The sequence below is a fragment of the Oncorhynchus kisutch genome, linkage group LG14 (genome assembly GCF_002021735.2).
Source record: "Oncorhynchus kisutch isolate 150728-3 linkage group LG14, Okis_V2, whole genome shotgun sequence".
Taxonomy (NCBI): domain Eukaryota; kingdom Metazoa; phylum Chordata; class Actinopteri; order Salmoniformes; family Salmonidae; genus Oncorhynchus; species Oncorhynchus kisutch.
Genome location: NC_034187.2, coordinates 8902066 through 8925155, shown reverse-complemented (window position 1 = coordinate 8925155; position 23090 = coordinate 8902066). Strand labels below are relative to the sequence as shown.

The window sequence follows — 23090 nt, the reverse complement described above, 5'->3', positions numbered from 1 at the left end:
CCAGTGTAACAGTAGTGATTGGGTCAGTATAATGTAGGTTGGGGTAAAGGCCCAGTGTAACAGTAGTGATTGGGTCAGTATAATGTAGGTTGGGGTAAAGGCCCAGTGTAATAGTAGTGACTGGGTCAGTATAATGTAGGTAGGGGTAAAGGCCCAGTGTAACAGTAGTGACTGGGTCAGTATAATGTAGGTTGGGGTAAAGGCCCAGTGTTACAGTAGTGACTGGGTCAGTAAAGACCCAGTGTAACAGTAGTGATTGGGTCAGTATAATGTAGGTAGGGGTAAAGGCCCAGTGTTACAGTAGTGACTGGGTCAGTAAAGGCCCAGTGTAACAGTAGTGACTGGGTCAGTATAATGTAGGTAGGGGTAAAGGCCCAGTGTAACAGTAGTGATTGGGTCAGTATAATGTAGGTAGGGGTAAAGGCCCAGTGTTACAGTAGTGACTGGGTCAGTAAAGGCCCAGTGTAACAGTAGTGATTGGGTCAGTATAATGTAGGTAGGGGTAAAGGCCCAGTGTAACAGTAGTGATTGGGTCAGTAAAGGCCCAGTGTAACAGTAGTGACTGGGTCAGTATAATGTAGGTTGGGGTAAAGGCCCAGTGTAACAGTAGTGATTGGGTCAGTAAAGGCCCAGTGTAACAGTAGTGACTGGGTCAGTATAATGTAGGTTGGGGTAAAGGCCCAGTGTAACAGTAGTGATTGGGTCAGTATAATGTAGGTTGGGGTAAAGGCCCAGTGTAACAGTAGTGATTGGGTCAGTATAATGTAGGTTGGGGTAAAGGCCCAGTGTAACAGTAGTGATTGGGTCAGTATAATGTAGGTAGGGGTAAAGGCCCAGTGTAACAGTAGTGATTGGGTCAGTATAATGTAGGTTGGGGTAAAGGCCCAGTGTAACAGAAGTGATTGGGTCAGTATAATGTAGGTTGGGGTAAAGGCCCAGTGTAACAGTAGTGATTGGGTCAGTATAATGTAGGTAGAGGTAAAGGCCCAGTGTTACAGTAGTGATTGCTGGCGCTAAAGGATGACATCACCAGCTCCAGGGAGCGTGCATAGGTTTGTGTGTGTGTGTGTGCGCACATTTGTCTGTATGTGTGTTTCTGTGTGTGTGTGTGTTTCTGTGTGTGTGTGTGTATCTGTGTGTGTTTCTGTGTGTGTGTTTCTGTGTGTGTGTGTATATGTGTGTGTGTGTGTTTCTGTGTGTGTGTGTTTCTGTGGGTGTGTGTTTCTGTGGGTGTGTGTTTCTGTGTGTGTGTGTTTCTGTGGGTGTGTGTTTCTGTGGGTGTGTGTTTCTGTGTGTGTGTGTATATGTGTGTGTGTGTGTTTCTGTGTGTGTGGTTTCTGTGGGTGTGTGTTTCTGTGGGTGTGTGTTTCTGTGGGTGTGTGTTTCTGTGGGTGTGTGTGTGTGTGTTTCTGTGTGTGTGTGTATATGTGTGTGTGTGTGTTTCTTTGTGTGTTTCTGTGTGTGTGTTTCTGTGTGTGTGTGTTTCTGTGTGTGTGTGTGTTTCTGTGTGTGTGTGTATCTGTGTGTGTTTCTGTGTGTGTGTTTCTGTGTGTGTGTGTTTCTGTGTGTGTGTGTGTTTCTGTGTGTGTGTGTATCTGTGTGTGTTTCTGTGTGTGTGTTTCTGTGTGTGTGTGTTTCTGTGTGTGTGTGTGTTTCTGTGTGTGTGGGTGTATCTGTGTGTGTGTGTGTTTCTGTGTGTGTGTGTTTCTGTGGGTGTGTGTTTCTGTGGGTGTGTGTGTGTATCTGTGTGTGTGTGTGTGTGTTTCTGTGTGTGTGTGTTTCTGTGTGTGTGTATATCTGTGTGTGTGTGTGTGTGTGTGTGTTTCTGTGTGTGTGTGTGTGTGTGTGTGTGTGTGTATCTGTGTGTGTATCTGTGTGTGTGTGTGTGTTTCTGTGTGTGTGTGTTTCTGTGTGTGTGTGTATCTGTGTGTGTGTGTGTGTTTCTGTGTGTGTGTGTGTGTTTCTGTGTGTGTGTGTGTGTGTATCTGTCTGTGTGTGTGTTTCTGTGTGTGTGTTTCTATGTGTGTGTGTTTGCTCAGAGTGCAATGGTGGCGCTGTTTAAAAGGGGCTGAATGTCAGTGTAGCAGTCTGATGTTGTTCCCCTAGATTATGCACCAAGTTGCACACAAGGACCAATTCAAATAGGCCAAGTCAAGAGGGGATGTTAATTATTTGATAATAATAATAATTCAGTGTGTTTTTTATTTAATTACAGCTCCATAGCTAATGTTATTATTTGGTGTAAAAACACTTTTTCATGTCAATATTGTACATACTTGTGATTGTAAAAGTTTTGTATATTTTGGTTTGGTCCATCGCGGGTTATCTGTATTTCCATACCCCCTTATTGTTCTCTTTTGCCTGACCTTCGGCATAGCAAGGTACGTTGTCCTTGGCTCCCAAATTGTTTAATACAATAACGTGGTGATGATACACAATGTGCTGTTAAGCAAACATAAGTGTGTTACAATGTGGATAATATAAAGGTTTATGTTAACAAGTTTCACCAAGCTCGCTAACTAGGGTATCTATTGTAACTTGTGAGTACTTGGGACAGTGTTTGAGTGAGTGTCCATGTGCTGGTGCAGGTGCCTGAGAGCTGTGAATGTGCCAAGGGTTAACATATTGTGTGTTGTCTCTTCGTGTGCAGGTATGTCTTTTATTTTGTCCTAATTATGTTCTGTATCATTTTACTTGTATTGTATGGTGTGCTGTTGTGCACTGAATGTGTGCACACAGCATCTGTTATTTCCTTGCGCTCTTTTGCCTGACCTTTGGCTAGCAAGGTGCCTGAGAGCTAGGACTGTGCCAAGGGCTAAACAAAATGTGTGTTGTCTCTTCGTGTGCAGGGCAAATAAAAATAATTAAACGAGCAGACCTCCAGTTAAAAGTACACAACACAGAACGAACCACGTTACATCAGCATCTAATCAGTCCCTCTACTTCCTTTTGTCACGTTTGACCCAGTCAACCAATCCCAGTCCATCTCTTCACCCGAGCCTCTGCAACCAAGCCACTGCTAGACGTCCTCAGCCGCAAACAAATTATTTACCAACAATTAAAAAACAAAATGAAATACCCCTGCAACAGTTTGATGTCGGTGGTATAACCACTGTGAATTTGATCAGACGGCTCCAAGAAGATTTTGAAAGTTTGTGTCTCCCTTCTTCAAAACCAGATGGACTGATACTATGCTACACTGTGTGTTCGTTAAAAGACTGAATTCAAAAATCAGTTCCCAAACTTTCAGGACTACCTTGTCCCATTGGACAAGATAGTCCTGACCAACCATTTTAGAAACACTAAATCCTTTTCAATAACGAATTCCGTTAAGCAGCAATATGTTTTCGCAATGGTGAGCAAGTGTTTGCACCTTTTCCTTTTCAAATCTAAAAGGTACATACTGCCAGCAGTCTCACTCACTCACAGCCTCTGCCTTTTCAAATCTAAAAGGTACATACTGCCAGCAGTCTCACTCACTCACAGCCTCTTCCTTTTCAAATCTAAAAGGTACATACTGCCAGCAGTCTCACTCACTCACGGCCTCTTCCTTTTCAAATCTAAAAGGTACATACTGCCAGCAGTCTCACTCACTCACAGCCTCTGCCTTTTCAAATCTAAAAGGTACATACTGCCAGCAGTCTCACTCACTCACGGCCTCTTCCTTTTCAAATCTAAAAGGTACATACTGCCAGCAGTCTCACTCACTCACAGCCTCTGCCTTTTCAAATCTAAAAGGTACATACTGCCAGCAGTCTCACTCACTCACAGCCTCTGCCTTTTCAAATCTAAAAGGTACATACTGCCAGCAGTCTCACTCACTCACAGCCTCTGCCTTTTCAAATCTAAAAGGTACATACTGCCAGCAGTCTCACTCACTCACAGCCTCTTCCTTTTCAAATCTAAAAGGTACATACTGCCAGCAGTCTCACCTCTTTGAGGCAGCCCATGAAGTTGTTGCTGACAGGAGACCCAGGTAGCTCGGCGGTACTGGGGCTTCCACCCACGTAGAAGAAGTCATCGGATCCCAGCATGGTGTAGTCCTCCTGGGTGTAGCCCGTGGTCGTCAGGATGCCGTCAACCGATAACGTCACCTAGACAACGGGAAGAACCAGGAAGGAGAAAGTCCACTCATGACCATCTTGGGGTTGGTTAGGAATTGTGTTCCTCTTATGTACCAGGGAATACGTTTGTTAGGTTTTTTTTGTCTGGATATTGTCTCAGTTGTGTTTTGGTTATGCTCGCTCTATAGAGTAAAGGTTTCAGGTGTGTGGCCCAGTCCCAAAACCAGGACCGTGTCACTGGATTCCTCATTGATTATGTCACATACTTCAACTCTTAGGTTCAACAAGGTCAGGTAGAGATTATATATCAGCAGTATATTTTCTTTAACTTTGAATGCAGGTTAGAATATGTGATTTCTTAGAGGATTTTGGAATTTGGTTTGAATGGTTAAGCAAGATGCCAACAACACCAAGGACAAATTGATTGTGCTTGTTTTAGTTTGAGTTCAACTGATAGGTGGTTTATTGAGACATTGACAAGTATAGAGATGTGCGGCTAATTCCACACACGAGGAGTATTAAATATCATATCCATATTGCAGTGAGATACTGTCTAAATACAAAATAAGTTGAGTGAATGGGGATGCAAACATAAAGTGAGGCCTACCGCTCTAAGTCAGCTGGATGGAACATACCAAAGGCCAAGCACTACACACTCAGACCACACCAAAAGTGTAGGTGTAGCAGGTGTAGCGTCACAATCACCACACTAACATGCAGTGCACGCAAATGACACCTTGAATGGCAGGTGAGAGTTGGGTGTTAGGTAGGTTTTCAGGAAAGCAAAGGATGAGAATGGTGTGAGAATGGAGGGAGAGGGGGAGAGGTTTGGGCATGTCATGCACCACTGTCTACTGGAAACAAGCTCCCATTGGAGCTCCCATTGGTGACGTTTGGGCTTTTCCTTTCCTAGTTTGTTGTAGTTGTGGAAAAGCTGCTGGCAGTTTGGTCAACAGTCATCAGCCAAAGGGAATGCATGGAGGCTTTAGTCAAACAGTATATCCCTAAAGAAAGACTAGGTCTGGAGGGCTTTGGAAGAGAGGAAGAATGCATGGAGGCTTTAGTCAAACAGTATATCCCTAAAGAAAGACTAGGTCTGGAGGGCTTTGGAAGAGAGGAAGAATGCATGGAGGCTTTAGTCAAACAGTATATCCCTAAAGAAAGACTAGGTCTGGAGGGCTTTGGAAGAGAGGAAGAATGCATGGAGGCTTTAGTCAAACAGTATATCCCTAAAGAAAGACTAGGTCTGGAGGGCTTTGGAAGAGAGGAAGAATGCATGGAGGCTTTAGTCAAACAGTATATTCCTAAAGAAAGACTAGGTCTGGAGGGCTTTGGAAGAGAGGAAGAAGTTGTAGAAAAGTTGTAGAAAAGCAGAAAGGAAGGAGGAGAGAAGTTATTGCGAGAAACAGGAAGATGAAAAAGAGAGGGAGGGACAGGGTGTAACGGTTTTCTTTAGGTGAAGTAGAGGCGGACCAAAACGCAGCGTGATTATATTGATTCATGTTTAATAAACAAATATAAACACGAACACTACAAAACAATAAACGTGGAAAACCAAAAACAGCCCTGGTGCAAAACACAGAGACAGGAACAATCACCCACAAACACACAGTGAAACCCAGGCTACCTAAATATGGTTCCCAATCAGAGACAATGACTAACACCTGCCTCTGATTGAGAACCATATCAGGCCAGACATAGAAATAGACAAACAAGACATCCAACATAGAATGCCCACTCAGACCACACCCTGAACAACCAAAACATAGAAACATACAAAGCAAACTATGGTCAGGGTGTGACACAGGGGGAGGAAATCAAATATGAAGAAAGCCAAGAAATACCAAACACATTTCCAATTTTGTTGAGAATGGTGTCTAGAATGAAGAATCATAAAAAAAGGAAGAGGAGAAGGAAGAGGGGAAGGAAGGAAGGGAGGGAATAAAGAGGGGGAGGGAAGAGGGGAAGGAAGAAAGGGAGGGAAGAGGGGAGGGAATAAAGGGAGGGAATAAAGAGGGGGAGGGAAGAGGGGAAGGAAGGAAGGGAGGGAATAAAGAGGGGGAGGGAAGAGGGGAAGGAAGAAAGGGAGGGAATAAAGAGGGAGAGGGAAGAGGGGAAGGAAGGAAGGGAGGGAATAAAGAGGGAGAGGGAAGAGGGGAAGGAAGGGAGGGAATAAAGAGGGGGAGGGAAGAGGGGAAGGAAGGAAGGGAGGGAATAAAGAGGGGGAGGGAAGAGGGGAAGGAAGAAAGGGAGGGAAGAGGGGAGGGAATAAAGGGAGGGAATAAAGAGGGGGAGGGAAGAGGGGAAGGAAGAAAGGGAGGGAAGAGGGGAGGGAATAAAGGGAGGGAATAAAGAGGGGGAGGGAAGAGGGGAAGGAAGAAAGGGAGGGAAGAGGGGAGTGAATAAAGAGGGGGAGGGAAGAGGGGAAGGAAGAGGGGAAGGAAGAAAGGGAGGGAATATAGATGGGGAGGGAAGAGGGGAAGGAAGAAAGGGGGGAATATAGAGGGGGAGGGAAGAGGGGAAGGAAGAAAGGGAGGGAAGAGGGGAGGGAATAAAGAGGGGGAGGGAAGAGGGAAAGGGAGTGAATAAAGAGGGGGAGGGAAGAGGGGAAGGAAGAGGGGAAGGAAGAAAGGGAGGGAATATAGAGGGGGAGGGAAGAGGGGAAGGAAGAAAGGGAGGGAATATAGAGGGGGAGGGAAGAGGGGAAGGAAGAAAGGGAGGGAATATAGAGGGGAGGGAAGAAAGGGAGGGAATATAGAGGGGGAGGGAAGAGGGGAAGGAAGAAAGGGAGGGAAGAGGGGAGGGAAGAGGGGAAGGAAGAAAGGGAGGGAATATAGAGGGGGAGGGAAGAGGGGAAGGAAGAAAGGGAGGGAAGAGGGGAGGGAAGAGGGGAAGGAAGAAAGGGAGGGAATATAGAGGGGGAGGGAAGAGGGGAAGGAAGAAAGGGAGGGAATATAGAGGGGGGAGATGGGAAGGAAGAAAGGGTGGGAATAAAGAGGGGGAGGGGGAGGAGGAAGGAAGGAGAACACAGAAAACCCCAAAGGAAAATAGAAATGATATATACCAGACAATGGAGTTTGTTTACCATAGCGTGTCCAATGCCTGATTGCTTTGAGGAAAAGGGGGGAAGAAATTAAAATAAAAAGTGAACCAGAGGGGTTGTTAATGAATAAACAAACCAAATAAACAACATGAATAAAGAATGATGAAGACTTTGGATTGGGTGTTGTTAGTACAATAGCTGGTTTGGCAACGGTCAGTAGGACAATGATTCATTCCATGAGTAGTTAGATGTCATTTTCTACAAAAGCTTGTTCCCAGGGAGATAAGCCAGAGAGAGAGTGATTGAGAAAGAGAAAGACTGGGGGATACTCTATGGACTATAACTCAATGTGTAATTCCAAACTATTCCATAGGTAGAGGGATGAACCTTAGTCATAGTAATATAAAATATTTCAAATGAAATGTCAAAAACAACATCTGACGTTAATGTATTTTACAAAATACAGTCTAAATTAAAATTGTTACAAATTATAATCTAACTACAAATTCCTTACATCTCATAGTTGAAATCCATTGTCCTAGTCTATCTTTGGCCCCTCACCTAGAGCCAGAAACCTCCCTCCATCCACTCTCACTGAGGAGGTGAAAGGGAACAAGACCTTGACTATTAGCATATTTCAGAATGTGGATTTCTGGGCAATTTTACAGCTGAACTGAGATCAGTCTAGAGTAAACAGGAGCCATTGTGGTTGACTGGAGCTTCCCTCTGCCAGCAGCCACGATCAGGGAGAGATAGAGAGAGAGAGTGAGAGAATAGGAAGAAGCAGTCTCCTGAACACATCAAATGTGTGATGGCTTCTGGGAGAGAGAGAGAGAGAGAGAGAGAGAGAGAGAGAGAGAGAGAGAGAGAGAGAGAGACAGACAGAGACAGAGAGAGACAGGGACAGAGAGAGAGAGAGAGACAGAGAGAGAGGGAGAGAGAGAGAGAGAGAGAGAGAGAGAGAGAGAGAGAGACAGAGAGAGAGACAGAGAGAGAGAGAGAGACAGAGACAGAGACAGAGAGACAGAGAGAGAGAAAGAGAGAGACAGAGAATAGTGGGGAGTTCTGATCACAGAGGCCAACAGTGAGCCTTGATGGACAGAGGGAAATGTGACAGGAAATTGGTGCGCTTGGAATTCAGGAAATGTGGAGAAAATGAATACGGGAAAGTAAGTCAAAGTAGGCATGAAATAAACAATGTTTTTAGTAAACAGTAATTACATAGTGCGATTAAAAATATAGAGTCTTACGAAGAAGAAAACTAAATCAAACGAAATGTAGGAATTCTTGTGAACTTTTCCACCTATGATCAACAAACTAAAAGAACAGGAGATGTATGAATGTATGACGCTCAATAAAAACTATTTAGGAACTGAACCCAAGTCACCCTCCGAGCCACTATTACCTGTCTCACTCTCCGAGCCACTATTACCTGTCTCACCCTCCCTAGCCACTATTACCTGTCTCACCCTCCGAGCCACTATTACCTGTCTCACCCTCCGAGCCACTATTACCTGTCTCACCCTCCGAGCCACTATTACCTATCTCACCCTCCGAGCCACTATTACCTGTCTCACCCTCCGAGCCACTATTACCTGTCTCACCCTCCCTAGCCACTATAACCTATCTCACCCTCCCTAGCCACTATTACCTGTCTCACCCTCCCTAGCCACAATTACCTGTCTCACCCTCCCTAGCCACAATTACCTGTCTCACCCTCCGAGCCACTATTACCTGTCTCACCCTCCCTAGCCACAATTACCTGTCTCACCCTCCCTAGCCACTATTACCTGTCTCACCTCCCTAGCCACTATTACCTGTCTCACCCTCCGAGCCACTATTACCTGTCTCACCCTCCCTAGCCACTATTACCTGTCTCACCCTCCGAGCCACTATTACCTGTCTCATCCTCCCTAGCCACTATTACCTGTCTCACCCTCCGAGCCACTATTACCTGTCTCACCCTCCATAGCCACTATTACCTATCTCACCCTCCCTAGCCACTATTACCTGTCTCACCCTCCGAGCCACTATTACCTGTCTCACCCTCCGAGCCACTATTACCTGTCTCACCCTCCCTAGCCACTATTACCTATCTCACCTTCCCAAGACACAATTACCTGTCTCACCCTCCCTAGCCACTATTACCTGTCTCACCCTCCCTAGCCACTATTACCTATCTCACCTTCCCTAGCAAAAATTACCTGTCTCACCCTCCGAGCCACTATTACCTATCTCACCCTCCCTAGCAACAATTACCTGTCTCACCCTCCGAGCCACTATTACCTATCTCACCTTCCCAAGACACAATTACCTGTCTCACCCTCCGAGCCACTATTACCTATCTCACCCTCCCTAGCAACAATTACCTGTCTCACCCTCCGAGCCACTATTACCTATCTCACCCTCCCTAGCAACAATTACCTGTCTCACCCTCCGAGCCACTATTACCTATCTCACCTTCCCAAGACACAATTACCTGTCTCACCCTCCGAGCCACTATTACCTATCTCACCCTCCCTAGCAACAATTACCTGTCTCACCCTCCGAGCCACTATTACCTATCTCACCCTCCCTAGCAACAATTACCTGTCTCACCCTCCGAGCCACTATTACCTATCTCACCCTCCCTAGCAACAATTACCTGTCTCACCCTCCGAGCCACTATTACCTATCTCACCTTCCCAAGACACAATTACCTGTCTCACCCTCCGAGCCACTATTACCTATCTCACCCTCCCTAGCAACAATTACCTGTCTCACCCTCCGAGCCACTATTACCTATCTCACCTTCCCAAGACACAATTACCTGTCTCACCCTCCGAGCCACTATTACCTATCTCACCCTCCCTAGCAACAATTACCTGTCTCACCCTCCGAGCCACTATTACCTATCTCACCTTCCCAAGACACAATTACCTGTCTCACCCTCCGAGCCACTATTACCTATCTCACCTCCCTAGCAACAATTACCTGTCTCACCCTCCGAGCCACTATTACCTATCTCAACCCTCCCTAGCAACAATTACCTGTCTCACCCTCCGAGCCACTTTTACCTATCTCACCTTCCCAAGACACAATTACCTGTCTCACCCTCCCTAGCCACTATTACCTGTCTCACCCTCCCTAGCCACTATTACCTATCTCACCTTCCCTAGCAATAATTACCTGTCTCACCCTCCGAGCCACTATTACCTGTCTCTTCTTCAATAGCAACAATTACCTGTCTCACCCTCCCTAGCCACTATTACTTGTCTCACCCTCCGAGCCACTATTACCTATCTCACCTTCCATAGCAACAATTACCTGTCTCACCCTCCGAGCCACTATTACCTATCTCACCTCCCTAGCAACAATTACCTGTCTCACCCTCCGAGCCACTATTACCTATCTCATCTTCCCAAGACACAATTACCTGTCTCACCCTCCGAGCCACTATTACCTATCTCACCCCTCCTAGCAACAATTACCTGTCTCACCCTCCCTAGCCACTATTACCTATCTCACCCTCCCTAGCCACTATTACCTGTCTCACCCACCGAGCCACTATTACCTGTCTCACCCTCCCTAGCCACTATTACCTGTCTCACCCTCCGAGCCACTATTACCTGTCTCACCCTCCGAGCAACAATTACCTGTCTCACCCTCCCTAGCCACTATTACCTATCTCACCCTCCCTAGCCACTATTACCTGTCTCACCCTCCGAGCCACTATTACCTATCTCACCCTCCCTAGCCACTATTACCTGTCTCACCCTCCGAGCCACTATTACCTGTCTCACCCTCCGAGCCACTATTACCTGTCTCACCCTCCGAGCCACTATTACCTATCTCACCCTCCCAAGACACAATTACCTGTCTCACCCTCCCTAGCCATTATTACCTGTCTCACCCTCCCTAGCCACTATTACCTATCTCACCTTCCCAAGACACAATTACCTGTCTCACCCTCCCTAGCCACTATTACCAGTCTCACCCTCCCTAGCCACTATTACCTATCTCACCCTCCCTAGCCACTATTACCTGTCTCACCCACCGAGCCACTATTACCTGTCTCACCCTCCCTAGCCACTATTACCTGTCTCACCCTCCGAGCCACTATTACCTGTCTCACCCTCCGAGCAACAATTACCTGTCTCACCCTCCCTAGCCACTATTACCTATCTCACCCTCCCTAGCCACTATTACCTGTCTCACCCTCCGAGCCACTATTACCTATCTCACCCTCCCTAGCCACTATTACCTGTCTCACCCTCCGAGCCACTATTACCTGTCTCACCCTCCGAGCCACTATTACCTGTCTCACCCTCCGAGCCACTATTACCTATCTCACCCTCCCAAGACACAATTACCTGTCTCACCCTCCCTAGCCATTATTACCTGTCTCACCCTCCCTAGCCACTATTACCTATCTCACCTTCCCAAGACACAATTACCTGTCTCACCCTCCCTAGCCACTATTACCAGTCTCACCCTCCCTAGCCACTATTACCTATCTCACCTTCCCTAGCAACAATTACCTGTCTCACCCTCCGAGCCACTATTACCTATCTCACCCTCCCTAGCAACAATTACCTGTCTCACCCTCCGAGCCACTATTACCTATCTCACCTTCCCAAGACACAATTACCTGTCTCACCCTCCGAGCCACTATTACCTATCTCACCCTCCCTAGCAACAATTACCTGTCTCACCCTCCGAGCCACTATTACCTATCTCACCCTCCCTAGCAACAATTACCTGTCTCACCCTCCGAGCCACTATTACCTATCTCACCTTCCCAAGACACAATTACCTGTCTCACCCTCCGAGCCACTATTACCTATCTCACCCTCCCTAGCAACAATTACCTGTCTCACCCTCCGAGCCACTATTACCTATCTCACCCTCCCTAGCAACAATTACCTGTCTCACCCTCCGAGCCACTATTACCTATCTCACCTTCCCAAGACACAATTACCTGTCTCACCCTCCGAGCCACTATTACCTATCTCACCTCCCTAGCAACAATTACCTGTCTCACCCTCCGAGCCACTATTACCTATCTCACCCTCCCTAGCAACAATTACCTGTCTCACCCTCCGAGCCACTTTTACCTATCTCACCTTCCCAAGACACAATTACCTGTCTCACCCTCCCTAGCCACTATTACCTGTCTCACCCTCCCTAGCCACTATTACCTATCTCACCTTCCCTAGTAATAATTACCTGTCTCACCCTCCGAGCCACTATTACCTGTCTCTCCTTCAATAGCAACAATTACCTGTCTCACCCTCCCTAGCCACTATTACCTGTCTCACCCTCCGAGCCACGATTACCTATCTCACCTTCCCAAGACACAATTACCTGTCTCACCCTCCCTAGCCACTATTACCTGTCTCACCCTCCCTAGCCACTATTACCTATCTCACCTTCCCTAGCAACAATTACCTGTCTCACCCTCCGAGCCACTATTACCTATCTCACCTTCCCAAGACACAATTACCTGTCTCACCCTCCCTAGCCATTATTACCTGTCTCACCCTCCCTAGCCACTATTACCTATCTCACCTTCCCAAGACACAATTACCTGTCTCACCCTCCCTAGCCACTATTACCTGTCTCACCCTCCCTAGCCACTATTACCTATCTCACCTTCCCTAGCAACAATTACCTGTCTCACCCTCCGAGCCACTATTACCTATCTCACCCTCCCTAGCAACAATTACCTGTCTCACCCTCCGAGCCACTATTACCTATCTCACCTTCCCAAGACACAATTACATGTCTCACCCTCCGAGCCACTATTACCTATCTCACCCTCCCTAGCAACAATTACCTGTCTCACCCTCCGAGCCACTATTACCTATCTCACCTTCCCAAGACACAATTACCTGTCTCACCCTCCGAGCCACTATTACCTATCTCACCCTCCCTAGCAACAATTACCTGTCTCACCCTCCGAGCCACTATTACCTATCTCACCCTCCCTAGCAACAATTACCTGTCTCACCCTCCGAGCCACTATTACCTATCTCACCCTCCCTAGCAACAATTACCTGTCTCACCCTCCGAGCCACTATTACCTATCTCACCTTCCCAAGACACAATTACCTGTCTCACCCTCCGAGCCACTATTACCTATCTCACCCTCCCTAGCAACAATTACCTGTCTCACCCTCCGAGCCACTATTACCTATCTCACCTTCCCAAGACACAATTACCTGTCTCACCCTCCGAGCCACTATTACCTATCTCACCCTCCCTAGCAACAATTACCTGTCTCACCCTCCGAGCCACTATTACCTATCTCACCCTCCCTAGCAACAATTACCTGTCTCACCCTCCGAGCCACTATTACCTATGTCACCTTCCCAAGACACAATTACTTGTCTCACCCTCCGAGCCACTATTACCTATCTCACCTCCCTAGCAACAATTACCTGTCTCACCCTCCGAGCCACTATTACCTATCTCACCCTCCCTAGCAACAATTACCTGTCTCACCCTCCGAGCCACTTTTACCTATCTCACCTTCCCAAGACACAATTATCTGTCTCACCCTCCCTAGCCACTATTACCTGTCTCACCCTCCCTAGCCACTATTACCTATCTCACCTTCCCTAGCAATAATTACCTGTCTCACCCTCCGAGCCACTATTACCTGTCTCTCCTTCAATAGCAACAATTACCTGTCTCACCCTCCCTAGCCACTATTACCTGTCTCACCCTCCGAGCCACTATTACCTATCTCACCTTCCATAGCAACAATTACCTGTCTCACCCTCTGAGCCACTATTACCTATCTCACCCTCCCTAGCAACAATTACCTGTCTCACACTCCGAGCCACTATTACCTATCTCATCTTCCCAAGACACAATTACCTGTCTCACCCTCCGAGCCACTATTACCTATCTCACCCCTCCTAGCAACAATTACCTGTCTCACCCTCCGAGCCACTATTACCTATCTCACCCTCCCTAGCCACTATTACCTGTCTCACCCTCCCTAGCCACTATTACCTGTCTCACCCTCCGAGCCACTATTACCTGTCTCACCCTCCCTAGCCACTATTTCCTATCTCACCCTCCCAAGAAACAATTACCTGTCTCACCCTCCCTAGCCACTAATACCTGTCTCACCCTCCCTAGCCACTATTACCTATCTCACCTTCCCAAGACACAATTACCTGTCTCACCCTCCCTAGCCACTATTAACTGTCTCACCCTCCCTAGCCACTATTACCTGTCTCACCCTCCGAGCCACTATTACCTATCTCACCTTCCCAAGACACAATTACCTGTCTCACCCTCCGAGCCACTATTACCTATCTCACCCTCCCTAGCAACAATTACCTGTCTCACCCTCCGAGCCACTATTACCTATCTCACCCTCCCTAGCAACAATTACCTGTCTCACCCTCCGAGCCACTATTACCTATCTCACCTTCCCAAGACACAATTACCTGTCTCACCCTCCGAGCCACTATTACCTATCTCACCTCCCTAGCAACAATTACCTGTCTCACCCTCCGAGCCACTATTACCTATCTCACCTTCCCAAGACACAATTACCTGTCTCACCCTCCGAGCCACTATTACCTATCTCACCCCTCCTAGCAACAATTACCTGTCTCACCCACCGAGCCACTATTACCTATCTCACCCTCCCTAGCCACTATTACCTGTCTCACCCCCCCTAGTCACTATTACCTATCTCACCCTCCCAAGACACAATTACCTGTCTCACCCTCCCTAGCCACTATTACCTGTCTCACCCTCCCTAGCCACTATTACCTATCTCACCTTCCCAAGACACAATTACCTGTCTCACCCTCCCTAGCCACTATTACCTGTCTCACCCTCCCTAGCCACTATTACCTATCTCACCTTCCCTAGCAACAATTACCTGTCTCACCCTCCGAGCCACTATTACCTATCTCACCCTCCCTAGCAACAATTACCTGTCTCACCCTCCGAGCCACTATTACCTATCTCACCTTTCCAAGACACAATTACCTGTCTCACCCTCCGAGCCACTATTACCTGTCTAACCTTCCCTAGCAATAATTACCTGTCTCACCCTCCCTAGCCACTATTACCTCTCTAACCCTCTGAGCCACTATTACCTGTCTCACCCTCCGAGCCACTATTACCTGTATCACCTTCCCTAGCCACTATTACCTGTCTCACCCTCCCTAGCCACTATTACCTGTCTCACCCTCCCGAGCCACTATTACCTGTCTCACCTTCCCTAGCAACAATTTCCTGTCTCACCCTCCAAGCCATTATTACCTATCTCACCTTGCCTAGCAACAATTACCTGTCTCACCTTCCCTAGCCACTATTACCTGTCTCACCCTCCCTAGCCACTATTACCTGTCTCACCCTCCCGAGCCACTATTACCTGTCTCACCTTCCCTAGCAACAATTTCCTCTCACCCTCCGAGCCACTATTACCTATCTCACCTTCCCTAGCAACAATTACCTATCTCACCTTCCCTAGCAACAATCACCTATCTCACCCTCCCTAGCCACTATTACCTGTCTCACCCTCCCTAGCAACAATTACCTGTCTCACCTTCCCTAGCAACAATTACCTGTCGCACCCTCCCTAGCCACTATTACCTGTCTCACCCTCCCTAGCAACAATTACCTGTCTCACCCTCCCTAGCAACAATTACCTGTCTCACCCTCCGAGCCACTATTACCTATCTCACCCTCCCTAGCAACAATTACCTGTCTCACCCTCCGAGCCACTTTTACCTATCTCACCTTCCCAAGACACAATTACCTGTCTCACCCTCCCTAGCCACTATTACCTGTCTCACCCTCCCTAGCCACTATTACCTATCTCACCTTCCCTAGCAATAATTACCTGTCTCACCCTCCGAGCCACTATTACCTGTCTCTCCTTCAATAGCAACAATTACCTGTCTCACCCTCCCTAGCCACTATTACCTGTCTCACCCTCCGAGCCACTATTACCTATCTCACCTTCCATAGCAACAATTACCTGTCTCACCCTCCCTCCGAGCCACTATTACCTATCTCACCCTCCCTAGCAACAATTACCTGTCTCACCCTCCGAGCCACTATTACCTATCTCATCTTCCCAAGACACAATTACCTGTCTCACCCTCCGAGCCACTATTACCTATCTCACCCCTCCTAGCAACAATTACCTGTCTCACCCTCCGAGCCACTATTACCTATCTCACCCTCCCTAGCCACTATTACCTGTCTCACCCTCCCTAGCCACTATTACCTGTCTCACCCTCCGAGCCACTATTACCTGTCTCACCCTCCCTAGCCACTATTTCCTATCTCACCTTCCCAAGACACAATTACCTGTCTCACCCTCCCTAGCCACTATTACCTGTCTCACCCTCCCTAGCCACTATTACCTGTCTCACCCTCCGAGCCACTATTACCTATCTCACCTTCCCAAGACACAATTACCTGTCTCACCCTCCGAGCCACTATCACCTATCTCACCCTCCCTAGCAACAATTACCTGTCTCACCCTCCGAGCCACTATTACCTATCTCACCCTCCCTAGCAACAATTACCTGTCTCACCCTCCGAGCCACTATTACCTATCTCACCTTCCCAAGACACAATTACCTGTCTCACCCTCCGAGCCACTATTACCTATCTCACCTCCCTAGCAACAATTACCTGTCTCACCCTCCGAGCCACTATTACCTATCTCACCCTCCCTAGCAACAATTACCTGTCTCACCCTCCGAGCCACTTTTACCTGTCTCACACTCCCTAGCCACTATTACCTGTCTCACATTCAATAGCAACAATTACCTGTCTCACCCTCCCTAGCCACTATTACCTGTCTCACATTCAATAGCAACAATTACCTGTCTCACCCTCCCTAGCCACTATTACCTGTCTCACCCTCCGAGCCACTATTACCTATCTCACATTCCATAGCAACAATTACCTGTCTCACCCTCCGAGCCACTATTACCTATCTCACCCTCCCTAGCAACAATTACCTGTCTCACCCTCCGAGCCACTATTACCTATCTCACCTTCCCAAGACACAATTACCTGTCTCACCCTCTGAGCCACTATTACCTATCTCACCCCTCCTAGCAACAATTACCTGTCTCACCCTCCGAGCCACTATTACCTATCTCACCCTCCCTAGCAACAATTACCTGTCTCACCCTCCGAGCCACTTTTACCTATCTCACCTTCCCAAGACACAATTACCTGTCTCACCCTCCCTAGCCACTATTACCTATCTCACCTTCCCTAGCAATAATTACCTGTCTCACCCTCCGAGCCACTATTACCTGTCTCACATTCAATAGCAACAATTACCTGTCTCACCCTCCCTAGCCACTATTACCTGTCTCACCCTCCGAGCCACTATTACCTATCTCACCCTCCCTAGCAACAATTACCTGTCTCACCCTCCGAGCCACTATTACCTATCTCACCTTCCCAAGACACAATTACCTGTCTCACCCTCCGAGCCACTATTACCTATCTCACCCCTCCTAGCAACAATTACCTGTCTCACCCACCGAGCCACTATTACCTATCTCACCCTCCCTAGCCACTATTACCTGTCTCACCCTCCCTAGCCACTATTACCTGTCAAACCCCCGGGGCCACTATTACCTGTCTCACCCTCCGAGCCACTATTACCTGTCTCACCCCCCCTAGTCACTATTACCTATCTCACCCTCCCAAGACACAATTACCTGTCTCACCCTCCCTAGCCACTATTACCTGTCTCACCCTCCCTAGCCACTATTACCTATCTCACCTTCCCAAGACACAATTACCTGTCTCACCCTCCCTAGCCACTATTACCTGTCTCACCCTCCCTAGCCACTATTACCTATCTCACCCTCCCTAGCAACAATTACCTGTCTCACCCTCCGAGCCACTATTACCTATCTCACCCTCCCTAGCAACAATTACCTGTCTCACCCTCCGAGCCACTATTACCTATCTCACCTTTCCAAGACACAATTACCTGTCTCACCCTCCGAGCCACTATTACCTGTCTCACCTTCCCTAGCAACAATTACCTGTCTCACCCTCCCTAGCCACTATTACCTCTCTAACCCTCTGAGCCACTATTACCTGTCTCACCCTCCGAGCCACTATTACCTGTATCACCTTCCCTAGCCACTATTACCTGTCTCACCCTCCCTAGCCACTATTACCTGTCTCACCCTCCCGAGCCACTATTACCTGTCTCACCTTCCCTAGCAACAATTTCCTGTCTCACCCTCCAAGCCATTATTACCTATCTCACCTTGCCTAGCAACAATTACCTGTCTCACCCTCCCGAGCCACTATTACCTGTCTCACCTTCCCTAGCAACAATTTCCTCTCACCCTCCGAGCCACTATTACCTATCTCACCTTCCCTAGCAACAATTACCTATCTCACCTTCCCTAGCAACAATCACCTATCTCACCCTCCCTAGCCACTATTACCTGTCTCACCCTCCCTAGCAACAATTACCTGTCTCACCTTCCCTAGCAACAATTACCTGTCGCACCCTCCCTAGCCACTATTACCTGTCTCACCCTCCCTAGCAACAATTACCTGTCTCACCCTCCCTAGCAACAATTACCTGTCTCACCCTCCCTAGAAACAATTACCTATCTCACCCTCCCTAGCAACAATTACCTATCTCATCCTCCCTAGCAACAATTACCTGTCTCACCCTCCGAGCCACTTTTACCTGTCTCACACTCCCTAGCCACTATTACCTATCTCACCTTCCCTAGCAATAATTACCTGTCTCACCCTCCGAGCCACTATTACCTGTCTCACATTCAATAGCAACAATTACCTGTCTCACCCTCCCTAGCCACTATTACCTGTCTCACCCTCCGAGCCACTATTACCTATCTCACATTCCATAGCAACAATTACCTGTCTCACCCTCCGAGCCACTATTACCTATCTCACCCTCCCTAGCAACAATTACCTGTCTCACCCTCCGAGCCACTATTACCTGTCTCACCTTCCCAAGACACAATTACCTGTCTCACCCTCTGAGCCACTATTACCTATCTCACCCCTCCTAGCAACAATTACCTGTCTCACCCTCCGAGCCACTATTACCTATCTCACCCTCCCTAGCAACAATTACCTGTCTCACCCTCCGAGCCACTTTTACCTATCTCACCTTCCCAAGACACAATTACCTGTCTCACCCTCCCTAGCCACTATTACCTATCTCACCTTCCCTAGCAATAATTACCTGTCTCACCCTCCGAGCCACTATTACCTGTGTCACATTCAATAGCAACAATTACCTGTCTCACCCTCCCTAGCCACTATTACCTGTCTCACCCTCCGAGCCACTATTACCTATCTCACCCTCCCTAGCAACAATTACCTGTCTCACCCTCCGAGCCACTATTACCTATCTCACCTTCCCAAGACACAATTACCTGTCTCACCCTCCGAGCCACTATTACCTATCTCACCCCTCCTAGCAACAATTACCTGTCTCACCCACCGAGCCACTATTACCTATCTCACCCTCCCTAGCCACTATTACCTGTCTCACCCTCCCTAGCCACTATTACCTGTCAAACCCTCCGAGCCACTATTACCTGTCTCACCCTCCGAGCCACTATTACCTGTCTCACCCCCCCTAGTCACTATTACCTATCTCACCCTCCCAAGACACAATTACCTGTCTCACCCTCCCTATCCACTATTACCTGTCTCACCCTCCCTAGCCACTATTACCTATCTCACCTTCCCAAGACACAATTACCTGTCTCACCCTCCCTAGCCACTATTACCTGTCTCACCCTCCCTAGCCACTATTACCTATCTTACCTTCCCTAGCAACAATTACCTGTCTCACCCTCCGAGCCACTATTACCTATCTCACCCTCCCTAGCAACAATTACCTGTCTCACCCTCCGAGCCACTATTACCTATCTCACCTTTCCAAGACACAATTACCTGTCTCACCCTCCGAGCCACTATTACCTGTCTCACCTTCCCTAGCAACAATTACCTGTCTCACCCTCCCTAGCCACTATTACCTCTCTAACCCTCTGAGCCACTATTACCTGTCTCACCCTCCGAGCCACTATTACCTGTATCACCTTCCCTAGCCACTATTACCTGTCTCACCCTCCCTAGCCACTATTACCTGTCTCACCCTCCCGAGCCACTATTACCTGTCTCACCTTCCCTAGCAACAATTTCCTGTCTCACCCTCCAAGCCATTATTACCTATCTCACCTTCCCTAGCAACAATTACCTGTCTCACCTTCCCTAGCCACTATTACCTGTCTCACCCTCCCTAGCCACTATTACCTGTCTCACCCTCCTGAGCCACTATTACCTGTCTCACCTTCCCTAGCAACAATTTCCTCTCACCCTCCGAGCCACTATTACCTATCTCACCTTCCCTAGCAACAATTACCTATCTCACCTTCCCTAGCAACAATCACCTATCTCACCCTCCCTAGCCACTATTACCTGTCTCACCCTCCCTAGCAACAATTACCTGTCTCACCTTCCCTAGCAACAATTACCTGTCTCACCCTCCCTAGCAACTATTACCTATCTCACCCTCCCTAGCAACAATTACCTATCTCATCCTCCCTAGCAACAATTACCTGTCTCACCCTCCCGAGCCACTACTACCTGTCTCACCCTCCCTAGCCACTATTACCTGTCTCACCCTCCGAGCCACTATTACCTGTCTCACCCTCCGAGCCACTATTACCTATCTCACCTTCCCAAGACACAATTACCTGTCTCACCCTCCGTAGCCACTATTACCTGTCTCACCCTCCCTAGCCACTATTACCTATCTCACCTTCCCTAGCAACAATTACCTGTCTCACCCTCCGAGCCACTATTACCTGTCTCACCTTCCCTAGCAACAATTACCTGTCTCACCCTCCCTAGCCACTATTACCTGTCTCACCCTCCCTAGCCACTATTACCTGGCTCACCTTCCCTAGCAACAATAACCTATCTCACCTTCCCTAGCAACAATTACCTGTCTCACCTTCCCTAGCCACTATTACCTGTCTCACCCTCCCGAGCCACTATTACCTGTCTCACCCTCCCGAGCCACTATTACCTGTCTCACCTTCCCTAGCAACAATTTCCTGTCTCACCCTCCGAGCCACTATTACCTATCTCACCTTCCCTAGCAACAATTACCTATCTCACCTTCCCTAGCAACAATTACCTATCTCACCCTCCCTAGCCACTATTACCTGTCTCACCTTCCCTAGCAACAATTACCTGTCTCACTCTCCGAGCCACTATTACCTGTCTCACCTTCCCTAGCAACAATTACCTGTCTCACCCTCCCTAGCCACTATTACCTGTCTCACCCTCCCTAGCCACTATTACCTGTCTCACCCTCCGAGCCACTATTACCTGTCTCACCCTCCGAGCCACTATTACCTGTCTCACCTTCCCTAGCAACAATTACCTGTCTCACCCTCCCTAGCCACTATTACCTGTCTCACCCTCCCTAGCCACTATTACCTGTCTCACCCTCCGAGCCACTATTACCTGTCTCACCATCCGAGCCACTATTACCTGTCTCACCTTCCCTAGCAAAAATTACCTGTCTCACCCTCCCTAGCCACTATTACCTATCTCACCTTCCCTAGCAACAATTACCTGTCTCACCTTCCCTAGCCACTATTACGTGTCTCACCCTCCCGAGCCACTATTACCTGTCTCACCCTCCCTAGCAACAATGACCTATCTCACCCTCCCTAGCCACTATTACCTCTCTCACCCTCCCGAGCCACTATTACCTGTCTCACCTTCCCTAGCAACAATTACCTGTCTCACCCTCCCTAGCCACTATTACCTATCTCACCTTCCCTATTAACAATTACCTGTCTCACCCTCCCTAGCCACTATTACCTGTCTCACCCTCCCTAGCAACAATTACCTGTCTCATCCTCCCTAGCAACAATTACCTGTCTCACCCTCCCTAGCCACTATTACTTGTCTCACCCTCCCGAGCCACTATTACCTGTCTCACCCTCCTGAGCCACTATTACCTGTCTCACCCTCCCGAGCCACTATCACCTGTCTCACCCTCCCTAGCCACTATTACCTGTCTGAGGTTGCGCGTAACCTTGACGTCGTGCCAGGCATTGTCATTGAACTTCCCGTTGACAGGCTCCACGATGGCCTCGAAGGCTCCGGAGCCCAGGTTGATGACCAGGGACACGGCTCCGTCCTTCAGGGCCAGGTTGACGTAGTCAGCAGACTTCCCCGTGTGGAGGATCAGGCCATTGCGCTGCCACGTCTTGAAGGAGAGCGTGATCTCGTCGCTGGAGGACTGGATAGGGTTCTGGGACAAGTCGTAGCAGAAGTACTCAGAGCCGCGGAACGTGGCCACATTCTCCTCCCGCACTGCAATGGAACAGAGAACAGGTGTTAGAACCCAACCAAAGATAAATCAAAGAGGAAAAGGGAGAGAGAGGTTAGAACCTAATATAGAAAACACAACAGAGAAACTAGAGATGTTATAGCATGAAGACTCTCCAGATATCTAGGACATTTAAAGATGTAGTCAAGACACAATAAAAGCAACCCCAGCATACACTTAGTCAGGCAAAAAATGAGCATAACAGACACCAATAATACTGAGAAGATACAGGATAGACTGAGTTTCAGTGCAGCGTAACAATTAAATATAACATTTGGAGAGAGGGAGTGTCAGGCATAGCTATCGTCAAACATTATCAGAAGGCTAATTTTGCATCTGGAATTGGTATATCCTGTGAAATGGCAGGATTGTAATAAAGGGTTACGCTTTAAATTCGATGGAAGGAAGGAGATAAAAAGAGGGCACGAGAGAGGGAGAGAGAGAGAGAAGGAGTGAGAGAGAGAGAGAGAGAGAGAGAGAGAGAGAGGGAGAAGGAGCGAGAGAGAGAGAGAGAGAGAAGGAGAAGGAGCGAGAGAGAGAGAGAAGGAGCGAGAGAGAGAGAGGGAGAAGGAGC

General features: G+C 48.1%; 1 protein-coding gene across 1 annotated transcript in view; it reads right to left on the bottom strand.

The window, feature by feature from the left end:
* Positions 1 to 23090, bottom strand: part of LOC109878620 (neurexin-3a-like) — a 665512-nt gene that overhangs the window by 498416 nt on the left and 144006 nt on the right. The window contains exons 5-6 of the mRNA XM_031787765.1: positions 22199 to 22500; positions 3933 to 4094 (exon numbers count right to left, since the gene is read on the bottom strand). Of these exons, the coding sequence (XP_031643625.1) occupies positions 3933 to 4094; positions 22199 to 22500 (464 nt within the window). The remainder of the gene's footprint in view (positions 1 to 3932; positions 4095 to 22198; positions 22501 to 23090) is intronic.